Here is a 16,687-nt window from a genome sequence, read left to right as displayed (position 1 = left end):
ACGCATAGTCGGGGTATAAAATCGTTTAATCACAGCCTTTTACAAGGGCGGCAGGCATTTAAGATAGTGTCTTAATTCAAAGGCCTGTTTCACCGACTTCATCCTGCTATATTATGTGACACATAACCGCGATTGTTCATTCAAATGAAATAAACAGAGATGGCATTACTTAACCTTAATGCCATCTCTGACGGTACTGTCACATAAAATACCAAGGAACTTATCAGTGCGAGGTGAGACAGGCTCTAAATCTTATATTAAAACTTAATTACACTTATAGCTAGGTATAAATAATGTTTGCCACAAAAACAAAAGTAAGAAAAATATACTCAGCGGCGCAAAATTTGGGCACTACATACAAAATTTTACCTATTGCATACATTTGAGGTCCAGGTTTTTGCCGCTCGGTATATAAATAAAGGTTGCGGACAGGACGGCAGCGGGCAGCGAATTCCGCGACCAACACGCTCGCCGCACAGTGGTCACAGGTCTTATTGCCTAACACACTTGGAATCACAATCGTTTACGCCAATTCTTTCAGTCACACGGTATAAGACAAGAAAGAGATGTGGAATGCGAAAGTCAGCGAGTTAGACAATACAGCCTCTATACGTACCTGGGTGGGGCTTGGAAACGTCTCAAACGCCCTTTCCCGTGTTCGTCAACTAAATCTAAGGGGCTGTTTCACCATCCATTGATTAGTGTTCACTGGCGGTTAGGTGTGATGCCGTCTCTATTTGTATTGTTCGAATAGACGAAGACGGCATCGCATTTAACCGTCAGTTAACACTAATCAATGGATGGTGAAACAGCCCCTAAATATCTCATTCACCACCACCACGTGTAGTGTGGTCGCAGAATAGCAATTGGTTTTAGTTCATGGACATTTAGGTAGAAACATGCTACTAAAACGCGACGTCAGGCCACGCTACCCGACGTGTGTCAGTTCCATAATTTACTACGGCCAGGTGCAGATATAAAACACGCATGACACGCACTTCCACACGGAAAGATCCAGTCAATTTAGATCGGCGTGTTGTCGGGAGATTGGGCACACACGCCACCCGACGCTTGCACGCAGTGTATCTACTTAACACCCAACGCCGCGCATCAAGATAGAAACAATACCAAAACAAGCTTCGCTAATTTCACAGCATGTGTGTATCTGCTGTGACATTAGCGAAGCGTGTTTGTAGCATCACATAATATGTACACTGTTAGCTTCGGGTGTCGACACTTCAAGTGTGTTTCTACCTTTATTCCAAGATTTTCGTAACACACGGGATGTAGACGTAGGTACTAGAAACACAGACTACAAAGTAGGTACGCTATTACAAGCAAGAGGGACTACCAAAGTGTTTTTACTGAAAATCTTTTTAGTTTCTTATATCAGTCTATCGCTTATTATAGGCGTACCTAAATCTAGGTAATTCTGTGTATACGTAGTAAGAGTACGGCGGGTAGCTATAGAGCGCCTTCGGGTTCGCTTGGATAGACGGAAATGCTGCTGCATCGAAAACTGAAAATACATGTAAAATGTTTAGATAGAACATATATAGCATAACGTAGGTGTCGGTATAATATGACGGGAGTTGCGAGAGCGGGTCAGCTGATTGTCACGGGGGCAGGGGGTTAAGTTAGTACAGAAACCATAAGCTACCCAAGTTACTTTTAACAACATACCTACTTGTTTCCCTCCCTATAAACCTATGTAAATATTACTATTTTTATATATATCCAATTTCTTTTCCAATAAACTATTTTTATATTTTTCACCGATTGCGGCTTAGTGCACGGGCATGTAAATGTAGTTTATAGTAATTTAAAAACTCACCAGCTGTATTTGAACGTATAGGAACAAAATTAGGAGGCGGCAACACAACCGCGGGCACTGGACCTTCAATACCCGAGGGCACGTCAAGGTCTTTCTCAGAGTCTATCACATGGAAATGAGATAGCTGTGGATTCTCCACTCCTGCTGCTTGCTCTTCTTGCTTTGTATCATCTCTAATTTCAATTTTATGTTCATTAGTATCTAAACTTTTCAGCTTGACACTTTCATCAAATTCAGTGTTTAAATTATTTGCAGGTGTACTTTCTAATTCTTTTTCTGTGTGGATTATGACTGGAACTACCGTTGTCTGCATGTTAGATTTGTATTCATCTTTTTCAAAATTACGTTCAATTTTGTCGTCGATTCTGATAATTTCGTTTTCAGATTCTAATTTTGACGTTGCTTTTTCACTGTCTACTTGTGTGTCTGAATCTGAATTATCCACATTTGGCGCTTCCTGTAAATTACCTGCTACACGGCTCTGTATCTCAGTTTCATTTAATTTTTCTTCAGGTTGCGTTAGATTGTCATATATAGGGTCTTCTAGCGGTATACCCTCAGGAACGTCTTCGAAGGAGAATTCGTCAGTGATGATGATTTCTCCACTATCCTCGGATATGGCTTTGTTGAACAGGTTTTCAGATCGCAAGTAGTCGTTGCTTCTGTGGGATATCTTGGATGGGCAGTCCTCGGGTATAGTGTACATCTGTAACAGGAGTGCTATTGATAACCAACATGGATTCTATCATCAGGTCTTGATTGAGCGTAGATGGGTGTTAATTAAAAAAAAACATAGGTAAGTAGTTACTATGAACATCCTTGGGTTGGGGATTAAATAAATCGCTGATAAATTTCCATAGAGGGATCTTTCAGCAGCATTTTATCTATCTCTATCTATCTATCTAACAATGGTCTCCCCCTTAGAACGCCACAGTGAACGACAACTCGCCACTTGCATCCACCGGTTACCCGCATTCTCACGATGTCGTCAGTCCACCTAGTGGGAGGCCTGCCAACGCTTCGTCTCCTGGTTCGCAGTCGCCACTCGAGAACTATTCTCCCCAACGGCTATTTGTTCTTCGAGCGATGTGTATGTATGTGGCCCGCCCATTGCCACTTCAACTTGCATATTTTTCCAGCTATGTCGGTGACTTTAGTTCTTCGACGAATTTTCGTATTCCGGATTGATCGCGCAAAGAACAAAGAGAAGAGAGAGTATATTATTAGTCAGGAATAAATAAATAAATAAGAAACTTCAAGTATAGCTCTCTCCATAGCTCGTTGCGTGACTCTGAGCCTCTCCGAGAGGCCAACAGTCAAGGACCACGTGTGTTATTGACACCTGGTGTGTTTCAACAAGCAGCGGTGCAGATCGTCAGCCCACTGCCAGAAAACTAAATGTGACAGATGATTGCGAAAGTGTTCAAAATTAGAGATGATACGAGTACCTGCGTGTCGTTGAGTGCAAGCGCGTAGAAAGCTATCCCAACGCGCGGCACTGGGCAGCTCCAAGTTACAAAACACTGCGACAGTGCTTAGAAGTAGAGAGGGTACCTATGTGTGTCATTAACAGCTCGAAGCAATTTGCGACAGAACACTGCGGCAGTGTTCAGAAGTGGAAGTGGTACCTGCGTGTCGTTGTTGGCCGGCGCGTAGTAGTCAGCGAGGCGCGCGTGCGCAGGGCGCGTGGCGGCGGCGGGCCCCACGGCGTGCACGGGGAAGCAGCGCCGCAGCCCGCCCGCCGCGCCGCGCGCCGCCAGGTACAGCGTCGCGCGACCCGCGTTGGCCGACACCTCGATGCGACGGACCACTAAGACAAACGAATCATAACCGCTCCGACTTCTGGTAGCGACGAAGACAACATCCAAAAATCCCTAATACCCTGTGTACGTCACGTCTTTTGCTTTTATGTCTTTAGTTTTTATCTTTTTTTTTTGTAATTTTACAGCGCATTGATTTTTACTGTACCGAATGCTGTAATTTTTAAGTGAATAAATAATAGGAAATGTACAAGAAAACGGAGTACGATTCCCGGACTGAGTACCTACAAGTTTTTTTTAAATCTATATAAGTAACATACCTATGCAGTTTGTCCTGTCACTAAAATCGATGTCATGGTTCCTAAGAGCAGACGTCTTCTAGTTTCATACTAACCGATCTAAATGTACCATCCGTATACTACTCTTGGGACATCTATCATGGCTAAACATGGCGACTGGCATGGATGTTGACAGTGGTTGTGGCCTGCGGATGAGAATCAGTAGTGAACCTTCACTCCTGGGCAAAGGTCTCCCCTTTCCTCAGCCACTTTCCCCTATCTTAGGCATGCTCGAACTAGCGCGCCTGCAACCTTTTTAACTTTTTAATTTCTCGCTGACCATAAACTATGCACTTAGCCTTCTGATATGGAATTAATAATGTAGACTTTTACGGACATTTTTGAGAAAAATATCGTAGGTTCCCCTTGCAGCCTTATCTTCCACCCCGCCAACGGAGTTTGTAGTTAGCCTACTCTGACAGGTTACTTAGCTTCTATGATACCACAGGAAGCGATGGGTCTGTCCTATTGTAATGCCGGGCGGGTTGAGCTTTACTCACGCGTGTCGGGCTCCCGCAGCAGCGCGTAGAGCAGCGCTGCGTCTGCGCCGAAGCCGCCCGGCAGCGCTATGTCCAGCAGCGCCATCTCGGGGAACTCGCCCGACCAAAGCACACACGCCTGCACCGAAATACACCCACTATTACAGTGAAAATTGCTATAATTTGTAGCAAAAAGTGTACACAGTGTGTCTACAGTCACTATCATCCCAACTAGAGATGTTGCGAAGTCAGAGTCGGAGTTTTTAAATTTAAGATGTCGGAAGTGGAACCGGAATCGGAGTCGAAGGTGATGGCAGAAAAGAACGCCAGCATGTACGAACAAGTTTCTGCAGATGCAGACCACGGTCGCCGCCACAACATCCGATTGTAACCTCCGATTTGAAAGTATCGGAATCGGAGGTGTAATATCAATCGGAAGTTCCGACTTTTTGGAATTGGAGTCGAATCTACGTAACATCCCTAATCCCAGCCCATAAAGCTTATAGGCAATACTTTTTACTCGAGCATCCTGGAGTTAAAGACTTTATGGCGCCCTTTGAGTCCAATAATTACGCTTTCAGAATGCTGATGAGACTGCCAAGGAGGAGCACTGCTTCAGGTATGTTTATGGAAGCTCGCCCGAGCTGTTTTCAGGCCGTCTTAAGCAAACAGACGGTTTTGCTATCGGGTGGGGTTCGAAGCACTCCCAACACCATTCTAAAATTGATCGCAGGCAGGTTTGACTGTCATATTTTAAACTTTTGGGTGGGTCAGGTCAGGGGTGCAGCACAATATGTAATTTGTTAAATTCAGACTGACATTTGGAATAATGCAATGGGACCTAAATGGGACGTATACGAGTACTTATAGGCTGATATAATGAGATGACTTTATCTCGAAATTCTCCGTCCCGTTCCACCCTTTCCACCAGTACCAGCATACCTCAACAACAGCAGCGCAGAAGCAGCCGCTCCCATCAGCGGCGCAGTCGAAGGGCCCATCAGTCCTGACGGAGACCTGCACCGAGAGCCGCGAGCCCTGGTCACTCGGCGCCAGCGTGTGGTACGAGCGCGTGGCCTGCACCAGGGCGCAGCCGGACCCTGAAAAGACGACGATCATCATCATATCAGCCGTAGCACGTCTGCCACATAGTCTTCCAATTTGCTTCGGTTGGAAGCGGGCTATTATGGATTTAAATCATTCTCTGTTACTCTGTAAGCTTAGACTGCTAATCGGATTTAGACGGTATTTGAGGGATAGTTTTTATTCCAGCAAGTTGCGTAACCCCCTTGAGTAGTGATAAATAATAAATATGCATTGTTAGCAGATACCTGTTTATTATAAGCTAAATGTACGCGGTATGAAGTCATTGTATAAGTGGACCTTAAATTTTGACTAAATTATTTTTTTATTAAATATTTGTCTTTATAGTAGCAATAGAAATACACAAATTATGTGTTGATTTCAAGCTCTCTATCTAGTAAGACTTAGGATTCTAGAGACAGTCCTTTGACGGGCAGGCGACTTAAATAGTATTCCGTTTATTATCCTTTGTGTACGGAACCATAATGCCCTGTTTACGTTATTCGAGTTAAATCGTTCCAATAGCATGACACTGCAGTGCTGTGTCTTTAGTATCTGTCTTTGTTATGAAATATAACGCTACTGAAAAGATTTTACTGAATTAATGTAAACAGGGTCTAAAACAACCTTGTACCTGTCAACGACAAAATAATCAAAAACATCTCTCACCCTCAACAGCCACATCGAGTTTCCCCAAGCCAGTCTTCATGACTTCGGGAACCTTGATGTCCGGCGTGAGCACGGCACTGGCGACTGTTCCTCCAGCCCTCACGGTCACGTTCAGGTGCGCGGGCGTCGGGGGCTGCGCCGCCGACCAGGCTGTCAGGGCCTCTAGGGCCACCAGGGTGTCCTGCGGAAAAGGAGTCTGTTTACTTTGTTGCAGGTACAGTTCAGGCAAGGTCGTTTTTCTGCTCGTCACTGTCTTCGGAAGCATTTGGTAGACCTTTCTGAAACACTGGAACTTTTCAAGTTTCTCTCTCCACCTCAGTTGGGGACGAATTGTTGTACTAGCTTAGCTTTTGTTACCGACCTACTAAGTCTACTTATATGAACTATCCATTGATATATATGGACCTCCGCAAAGTAACGCCTGATTTAATGAACTACTACTAAAGTCTAATCAAAAACTTACCACGTATTTAAAAAGCTGTCAAAAACACCAGGTAGATAAATGATACATCAGTATAGATAAATAAGCACGGGGTCCTCGATAGTTAGCGACATGCTAAACTATGGTAGGTAACTCACGGATCCGTGGAAGCCGGCTACTGCTGCGTTGTCGACTTTTGCGATACATATAGATTACTTTCCCCAGATGGATGTATCGTAATTAAATGACGTACTATTCCTCGATAGTCTAGCCAGCGCATAGCAATGTAGCTACTCAGTCTCATTAAGTACAGTGGAATTAATTAAATGACGATCTCCTAGTTGCTACTTGGGCAAAGGTACTCTCATAAACTAAAAACATTTCTTTGCTCACCCGCGAGCCCGCGACCTTATGTTATGATAGCTAAGTTGATGCAAGATATGCATGTTCATGCAGTTCCTCCACCTCCACACTGTAAGAACACACACAAATCACACAGTAAACCTATCTATCACCACCACCACACTACACTGACGCGTTTCGAACCCAACCAGTTCTGTGAGATCAAGCCTACATTGAGGTTGATGATAAAGCAGACTTTTCCTGTCACATGACATAAGATGAGGACAGAAAGAGACGGACGATACGGTCACAGGTGCGTGTCAGGGGTACCTGCGTGGCAACGAAGCCGCCGCCGGGCCCGCGGTGCGCGGCCAGCCAGCGCGCGGCGCCACGCGCGTCGTGCGCGCAGCTCGCAGACAGCGCGGGCGCGCACGCCGCCAGCGCCAGCAGCGCGTATCCCGTCGCCTCCACCGACGTCGCCAGGCTGTCTACACATCAACAGTTGCTTCTTACAACTTTCTTTTAACCCTGAGGCCTTATTGCAGCGTTTGTTAACATCCGGTCACTATCACTAGCCTGATTCGGGTTGGGGGTGGTATTGGAATGGGAAATTATTTTTTATTCAATAAGTATTTGATAATGGCGTAAATTTTAGGGGAATTTTTGGCCGCGAGCTTCAAATATATTTATACTTTGGGTCGCCAGCCAAAAAGGTTAAGAACCTACCTTATTGTTTTTAAAACACTTTGGAATCGTGATCGTTTTCACTATTTCTTTCTGTCACATGGTGTAGGATGAGGGTAGAAAGAGATAGCGAGTACGACCGCGAACGTCATTCTTTTACAATACGATCTCTGGATTGTGCAAGCGGCCTTTACAATATTAAGCTACACAGCACACCAAACCAACACAAGTGATGCATAAATCAGCTTAAGTACGAGTCGGTCAAGGAAGAAACCAATGGGGATCAACAAAAAAGAGTGACCCAAGCACCCTGCAAAGCCTAACGGGAGAATGCATGCTCCTCTCCCGGCTTTCCAGCAAATGGCTGAAGCAAGACTCTGTGGGTAGGTAAGAAACCCCTGCAACCACTTCCCCGTAGTAAGCTTCCGGGAGTTGGGGACGTGCAGCCAGGTTTTTTAGCCGGTGAGAGTCCGGCGCTGTCTGGGTCCTCCCGTCCCACTCGTCCATAATGGATTTTTTCCTACTGCACACTGCACGCTCCCATCTCCTTTAAAGCACCTCATATAAAATTATAAAACTAAAAACAAGTTAACAAAAGCAAGAGGATAGTGCCTTTGGCCTGAGGCGACTCAACCCAATTAAAATACTTATTCAGGAAATATACTAAAGTAAAATGTAATGTTAACAATTTAGCCCAGACCTAATACACTACAAAATGTAGGTATTTTCACTAATTTTAAATGACTTACTGGTCTCCCACCACACGAACTCCTCCTGCCGCCTGGCTATCCGCATCAGTTGCACCAGTTCCCTCACATCCTCATCATTCTCCAGCGCCTCATTTTCCCAGGGGCTTGCCTCATTCGTCTTCCGCAACTCATCCTCATACTTCCTTAGCCTCATAAATGCATACGCCAGAACTGCGTGAGCGTAGACTCTTGTTGGTGTTTTGGTCTTCAAAGGGGGCAGGGCGCGGAGACAAGAGAGTGTGTTGCGGACGACTGTGTATGGAAGATTTGGGGTGCTCTCCACTAGAGAGGTTATTACGTAGGCTGTGAGAGCCACGTTAGCTATTTCGCCATCTTCATTTAAGCCACCCTGGAGATGCCAGAATAAAATATATTAAAGGTAACCAATAGGGTACAAATAAGAAAATACTTAATCCAGCAATTGTTACCTTAAGTTCTCTGTGAAACACTTGTCCCTCGTTCCTGAAGCAGCCATTCTCCATCTGCTGGCTCAATAGCCAGCGCTCCGCTCTTTCCAGAGCTGGAGGTGTCGGAAGACCAGGTGAGAGCACCTGGAATTTTGCATAAGCTTTCAGTCCCGTCTACTGTCACTTTTTGTGGAAACTTTGGTTTACGGGACTCCTAAATACTGTACTATACTCCTCGCAGCCAACTCGATCTCTCACAGATACTCCAAGCATAGCTCTTTCCATTATTTTAGTACGTAGTAGTTGTGTCGGCCGACACAACAGCAGGAAATTCGAAAATCGAAGTTCGTGTCGTTCGGTCCCTCTGACACTTATACGATTTAATACGAGAGCGAGAGGAACGGTACGATAGGAACTTAGATTTTCGAACTTCGAAGTAGGATCTCTGATTTGAAAATAGGAGTCAGAAAAAAAGGTAAGGTAGAAAGAATTAAGCCGAATGTTAATAACAAGTATCATCACTTACCTCATGGGCTTTTCTCAGATATCTCACAGCAAAAGCAGTGAGCCAGGTAGAAGGGTCATCGGTGGAGCCAAACGCACTGAATCCACCAGATGAATGAACGTACTGGAGTTGACGAGTGAAACCTGTGGTAACAAGTATTTATTAAGTAGTTACTTACTACAAAGGGCAGCTCTCAAAGGTGATGGACTCTGAAATAATAATATCTATATAAATAAAAATGAATCGTAAAATGTGTTGCTAAGCGCAAAAACTCGGGAACGACTGGTCCGATTTCGCTAATTCTTTTTTTGTTGTGTTCATTACTGTCAGGAAAAGGTTTTTATGGGAAAAAATACACAAAAAAAACAACGGGGGCGAAGCCACGGGCAACAGCTAGTCTATAATGAATCTAAGCTAAGCTACGTAACTGAGTTTACCACCATACTAAAATCAGAAGTTGATTGCTGAAATTTTGAGACTGTTATTGTAGAATGTAATGACTAAATCACCTGCTCGTATGATATCGTTTTGATTAGAACGGAGAAAGTAAACAGTCTTGAGCTGGTGCCAGATGTTGGGTCTGAAGTCTGGACAGTGAACACTTTTTTTTTTCTACACTTTAAGAAGATAGTGGGCTATCCTAAGCATACCTACCTAACCTGTCACCTGCTTAGTAATATTTTCTTTTGAAAATATTAAAGGTTACGTTCTTCTTATATAATTTATTAAAATTTGTCGTTTTTTTTTATTCAACTGGATGGCAAACGAGCAAGTGGGTCTCCTGATGGTAAGAGATCACCACCGCCCATAAATATCTGCAACACCAGGGGTATTGCAGATGCGTTGCCAACCTAGAGGCCTAAGATTGGATACCTCAAGTGCCAGTAATTTCACCGGAAGTCTTACTCTCCACGCCGAAACACAACAGTGCAAGAGATGGTGGTAGCAATCCGGGCGGACCTTGCACAAGGTCCTACCACCTGCAAACTCTGAGCCAAGATCAGAGGTTGTTTCTAGTTTCCTTGGTATAGCGACTCCTAGTGCTAACAATTTAGAGAGCAAATAGGAAAGATTAGAGAATCTCTAACTCCTGCCATCACGCCATCAAGCTCTTCCTTCAGACTTCGGTCCTCAGGCATAACATCAGCCTGGAGAGATCTCTTAATTCTAGCACCTCCCGTCACTAGCAATCTTGACAGTGAGATAGCTCTAATGCTAATCTAAGATGCATAAATACGCAGAATTCTGAAAATCTCGTCTGTATTTCATAGACCAACGTACAAAGCATTAGAGAACATTTCTGTAATGCTCCATTTCAACTCGAATACTGTCGGAGTCGTCTGAATCCATTGTAGGGATACTGTGATTCGAATTTACTCGTAAGGCAGTCCAAATGTCAAGCCAAGTGTCGTCGAGACTGCAAGATAGCGTTGTCGAAGAAGCAGAGCCAAAATAGTATTTTAGTATTTTAGTATTTATTTATTTGGCAAAAAACATAAAATACATAAGGCCTTATTCTAATAAGTCTTACAATATTATGCACCCTGGTAGGGTATAGCCACATTTATAATAATGTTATCTAATAAAACTAAAAAGTAAGATATCCTACGTACTTGCATTAAAGCTTAAAAACTACGGTTATATAAATTAAATTAGACTGTTATAAACTATTATGGCACAATAATATCCTGTTTACAAAAATGCGTATAGTAATATTATATAATTTAAATTTAATGATATTTTCATTCATCCATAAATTCCTTAGTAGAATAATAACATTTTTCCAATAGATCTGTTTTTAATTTAGCTATGAATAATGTATTACTATTTATATTCTTAATATTTAACGGCAATTTGTTGTATATGTTAATTGTTCTATAATACGGGCTGTTTTTGTAGATTTCTAGTATGGGTTCTGGAAGGATAAGTTTATGGGTTCGACGGGCACTTTTTGAAAATTGGTACAAGTGTAGGTTTTTTCGAACAAATATTGCTGTTTCCAGGATATATAGCGATGGAAGGGTCAATATATTAAATTTTTTAAAATATGGTTTGCAACTGTTCGGTTGGTGGATATTGGCTAAGATCCTCAGACACTTCTTCTGCATAATAAAGAGCTGGTGCGCATCGGAGCTGTGTCCCCACAGCAGTAGCCCGTAGCGCAGCCAGGCGGACGCGTGCGCATGGTACGCTGCCAACGCACAAGCCGTGCTGGTATTGGCCTTGAGAATGCTCAGCGCATATATAAATTGAGACAGTTTAGTTTTACAATTTTCAATATGTTTTTTCCAGTTTAAATGATTATCAATAGTAACCCCTAGCAATGTGCATTCACCAACTTCTTCTACATTAGTAATAGTTAAAATTGAATTTAAATTAATTGGTTGTTTTTGTCTTGGTCTGAACTGGATGATTTTTGTTTTGCTATTGTTAATTATAAGGTTGTGGTCTTGGAGCCATTGAGCTATGGTATAGTAAGTATTAGGAATTAATGTATTGCTATCTTGTTCATTGCTGCATTTAAATAAGATTGATATGTCATCGGCAAACAGGACACATTTGTGTTCGGTGATCTGTGGTAGGTCATTTATATAAATAAGGAAAAGCACACATCCCAAAAACGCTGCCCTGTGGGATTGAACTGTCAACTGTGTGCATATTAGACGTAAATGTTTTGATATATCCAGTTGTTTCGTTTACATGTTCAATTTCTACGTACTGTTTTCGTTGACAAAGGTATGATTTCATCCAGCCTAGTGCTTTACCCCGAATACCTATTGAGTTTAGTTTGTTGAGTAAGATGTCATGTGAAACTCTGTCATACGCTTTCGACATATCTAACAGGAGTCCTATAGCATATTTTTTATCCTTAATGTATTCTAAGGCTTCTTGGATATAATTGTATATAGCGAGAGTTGTGGAGTGTTTTTTTCGGAATCCATGTTGGTTTTCATCAAGTAGTTTATATTTTTCCAGAAAGCTATAGATACGATTTGCCATACATTTTTCAAATATTTTTGATATTACTGAAAGCAATGCAATTGGCCTATGTGTGCTTGGATCATCTAATTTTCCATTTTTTTTAGGAATGGGCTTTATCTTAGCTATTTTCAAACTGTCCGGAAAACAAGATTCGTCAAAGGATTGATTTATTAATTTTGTGATAGCTGGAGTGAATTCATCAATACATGCTTTCAGTAAGAAAGAGGGGATTTCGTCTATGCCACAGCTGGATTTATTAGGTAAGTGTTGGATTATACTACGTATTTCGTTTTCAGTGACAGGTTGCAGATACATTGAATTTACAGAAGGGTGTGCAGCAGGGCGGCCGGCCGGGGGCGCGCCGCCCGTCAAAGAAGATTTGCCAACTGACACGTAATAATCGTTTAACAAATTTGCTATTTTTTCAGGGTTATTTTCTGTTATATTTTGTGATCTTAATGAAATGTTTTTATGGTTTTTTATACAATTTTTTCTGGTTACTTGTTTAACTATTTGCCACATTGTTTTATTTTTATTCCTAGAATTATTCATTTGTTTGATATAATTTAGTTTTTTTGATTTTTTTACACACTTTTTAAGAATTTTGGTGTATTTTGCAGTATGTTGCTTTAAAACATTATTTTTACTTTGGTTTGTAAGGATTTTTAACAGTCTTTTGTGTGTACAAGATTTTTTGAGACCCATAGTTAGCCAATGTTTAGTGTTTTTGTTTTTTACTTTTATGTGTTTTTGTGGTATATTTAAATTGATTAATTCTGATATGTAGTTTTGGAAGACTTTGTAATTTGAATTTATATTATTTGAATGTATTAAAATGGTTTCCCATTTAGTTTTATGCAATGCAGACTTGAAGGAATTGATGTTTGACTGATTGTAAATCCTCCTGTACGTGTAAACATTATGATTTGCGGTTGAGTTATGCTCAAAAGTGTACAGCAAGCTTTTATGGTCAGAAATTCCCAAATCTTCCACATTTACGTTAAACTGCCTGTTGTTTGTGAAAATAAAATCAATACAAGATGAGCTTGTATCAGTTTCTCTTGTCGGTTTATTTATTATTTGTCGAAGGTTGAACTCAAGCATTGTATTTATTAGTCTTTGATAGTTATTTGTGTTTTTAAATTTATTTATATTGAAGTCTCCTACTATTATAATATGTTTTTGGTTTTTCGATTTAAATTTGTTTAAAAGTTTGTTTAATATCTCAAAAAATGTTTCTATTTCTCGGTCTGGCCTATATATTGCTACTAATATAACATTTGGCTTTAATTCTATTGCACAGCATTCTACTACACACTCTACAGATAGAGCCGCGATGTCTGGTCTCTCCGTGTACGGCACGCCGTCTCTCGTTACAATAGCGACTCCTCCGCCACGGCGCTCGCGACGATTGTATCTCGCGGCGAACGTATAGTCTCTAATTTGCATGACTTCAGCTTGTTGGTCTGAAATCCATGTTTCTAAAAGGCACATGGCTTGGTATTTTTTATCGCACAGTATGCTTTCTAATAGTCGTCGAAACTATCCAATCGTGGTCCAATTATCATGCAAAGGTCGTGGAGAAATGCGGCAAATTTTAAAGTACTGAGTTTGTGCTGAGAGGTCTTTAAAAATTATCCAAAAAACACTGATCGCACCAAATCGCACAGTAAATAAAACGGTTTTAGGTTAGATTCTACTTGACAGTGACAGCAGTGACAGTTGACTTCGTTTTTTTTTTTTCACTGTTTCTACTAAGTACTAAGCCCTCAACGGTTCTGCAATTTCAATCTCACAAACGTCATATCGACCACTTAAAAAAATATTTCTAATTAATAAGAGGAAATAAAAATAAAAGAGCTGCAGTTCCTCGATTATTAAGACGTCGACTATCGAAGAAAAATATAATTAGCGCCTCTCCAAAAAACTTTACTTAGCCAATTCAAGCTTAAATCTGTCTTTACATACCAAAAAGCATATAACCTCGTTTAGGCTGTGTTTAAACCAGAGGTATGAGAGGATATGTTCCGAGGAGTGCGTTTTTCATGAACCAATAGAAACACTTCGTTTACCTCGCTCCGTTCAGCAGTTTCCACCAAAACGGTGCTGTGTGAGGGTAGGTAAATGAAGCGTTTCTATTGGTTCATGAAAAACACATTCGTTGCTACACATGCTCCAATAATGATCCATCTGACTGAGGTAACACTATTAGTCACTGAGCACATTGAGCGCATTTAAGAAAGACTATGAATATTCGTTAATATTTTTTTTCTTTGAATTGTTTTTGCAAAGAATGAAGGTACCTTCACTTATCGTGAACGGGTTTGCGATGGGCCGGGCTGTGTTCCCACCCAGTCTATAATCAGGAATGTTTCTTTTATTTTTGCACTGTTTTTATAGTTTATCGAGAGTTATTGTAATGCATCACAATATCATTGTTATTGAAATTAATGTAAATATTACGCTACAATCCTGGTTTGACTTGTTGAGGTTTAACTGTTTCGAAAATGGTTAAACTGATCGAGTGTTGCCATTATTTCCGGTTGCGAACTTTCTTCCGCTGGCGTTCGTGTCGTCATAGTGTGTTGTGTATTTATATGTTTTAGTTTTTAAATGGGTCCCACTGAAAAACAGCGTTGCGGCTTGCCGTAACAGTATGCTGAGTGGGGTCCACTTTATACTATTCGATGTTATTATTATTTTTTTCTCTCCATCTAATGTATTTTTATATGTATCGAATATGTGTAAATAAATGTTTCTCTCTCTCTCTCTCTCTCTCACACACATATCGAGGGTATTCTGGCAGGACCGGATAAGTGCATAATATTTATTTTTTATACGGTTTTGCTAGATAAATAAAGCAGAAAAAATGGAGTATGCCTATGTATGTACCTTTTTTTTAAAATTTGCACTTATTCTGTTTTGCCAACCCTCGATATACAGCGTGTATTTTTGATATTACCTCAAACTTTAAGGGTAATTAGTGAAGGCCCTAATAATCACATTTTATTATGTTTTAGTAAAAAAAAAACACTTATTATTTTCCTTACAAAATTAATTAGCACGCAATGTATCACTACGTGATAATGCTTTGTTTTTATTCAAAACGTCGCACTTGTTGACGTGACAGCTGTCACAGAATGTTTCTCTCTCGTATCAAATTATTGTACGCACTACATTGTTGCTCGAAAATATTTCAAAAATTAATCACGGCTCGGTAGTTAATTTTAAATTAACAATTTGTTTTGATATCGGTTCACAGCACTTAATACAATACAATACAATACAATACAAATATTCTTTGCACACCATAAATCAGTACAAAAAACTAATAATATAATACAATAACTTATAATATAAACGATTCAGGGTAGACAATAGGCGGTGTTATCGCTTTAAAGCGATCTCTTCCAGACAACCATTTGGGTACAAGAACTTATGGTTATGTCAAACAAAAATAGGTGGCGGAAACAGAAACAGAAAACAAGAACAAAAAATAAATCAATAATATTAAAATAAATACAAATTAAGTATAAAATAATATGTAATGCACATCTTTGGTAGTAACGCAGCCTTGGCAAGAGATATATGTACACTAACCTCTAGCAACGTGCTCCTTGGCGGAAGCAGCAGCGGCGCTGGCCGGGTCGAGTTGACGAAGCGCCAGCAAGTTGGTGGCCAGACGTGCCATGTTCTGTTCCCCGCAGCCTCGGGGCAACAGCACTAAGGAGTCGGCGTCCTGGAGGCGTCGAGTTAAGAGTAAGGACAAGAAATCGGTAAGCAAATTGAATGTAGTAGCCATGGGTTTCATTTAAATCTGGGTTTGCTTTTCCGGAAATTCCGTTACTAAGTAAATTTGATAAATGATGAGCTTTCTGGTTGGAAATAACAAGTGAATAGTTTAAAATGGGAGTTCCTGTTCTTACGGCATAGTACCTAGTTAATTATAACCCCATGCCTTTTAATTTCCAAGCATGCTCGTAGTGTGACCAAGTATACGTAAACTTAATGATAGTGATGTGATTTATTTATTTCATAAAATGTGCACGAGATGAGACCTTAGACAGAATAGATTATAACTGATGTCGATTTCCACTGTGAGAACTAATATGTCTTTTATTTCAGTTATATGGACTTCGCAAAGTGACGTCAGATTCAAATAAGAATATCAAATGCCGCCAGCAACTGTCTGTTATACTTTGAACTGTTTTTCTCCTGGGTATGGCTTCAATGACTAATATTACATCAGCAAACGCTAGTGAAACGATACTAACAGCAAGTAAAGGTCCAACGATGTCTCCAACAGCCCACACGGTCACTGCCTCCGTGCCAGGAACAGCCTCCACCTCAGGCCAAGACCAGGATATCTCTGAAGTCCTGGATTCTGGACTACCTACAGTTATAATTTTAGATTAAACTGGTATCTTACCAGAA

At 41.0% G+C, this 16,687-nt stretch overlaps 1 protein-coding gene across 1 annotated transcript in view; it reads right to left on the bottom strand.

Moving 5' to 3' along the window:
* Nucleotides 1–8: 8 nt before the first annotated feature.
* LOC141435321 (pregnancy zone protein-like) overlaps nucleotides 9–16,687 on the bottom strand; it is a 51,379-nt gene continuing 34,700 nt past the window's right edge. The window contains exons 18-29 of the mRNA XM_074098028.1: nucleotides 16,528–16,646; nucleotides 15,854–15,992; nucleotides 9,293–9,414; nucleotides 8,788–8,910; nucleotides 8,360–8,708; nucleotides 7,257–7,414; nucleotides 6,164–6,344; nucleotides 5,354–5,511; nucleotides 4,433–4,550; nucleotides 3,463–3,644; nucleotides 1,835–2,540; nucleotides 9–1,519 (exon numbers count right to left, since the gene is read on the bottom strand). Coding sequence (XP_073954129.1) covers nucleotides 1,395–1,519; nucleotides 1,835–2,540; nucleotides 3,463–3,644; nucleotides 4,433–4,550; nucleotides 5,354–5,511; nucleotides 6,164–6,344; nucleotides 7,257–7,414; nucleotides 8,360–8,708; nucleotides 8,788–8,910; nucleotides 9,293–9,414; nucleotides 15,854–15,992; nucleotides 16,528–16,646 — 2,480 coding nt within the window. The 3' untranslated portion in view covers nucleotides 9–1,394. The remainder of the gene's footprint in view (nucleotides 1,520–1,834; nucleotides 2,541–3,462; nucleotides 3,645–4,432; nucleotides 4,551–5,353; nucleotides 5,512–6,163; nucleotides 6,345–7,256; nucleotides 7,415–8,359; nucleotides 8,709–8,787; nucleotides 8,911–9,292; nucleotides 9,415–15,853; nucleotides 15,993–16,527; nucleotides 16,647–16,687) is intronic.

Source organism: Choristoneura fumiferana, chromosome 14, assembly GCF_025370935.1.
Source record: "Choristoneura fumiferana chromosome 14, NRCan_CFum_1, whole genome shotgun sequence".
NCBI lineage: Eukaryota > Metazoa > Arthropoda > Insecta > Lepidoptera > Tortricidae > Choristoneura > Choristoneura fumiferana.
Note: the sequence above shows the minus strand (reverse complement) of the source record. Positions and strands in the feature narration are given on the sequence as shown.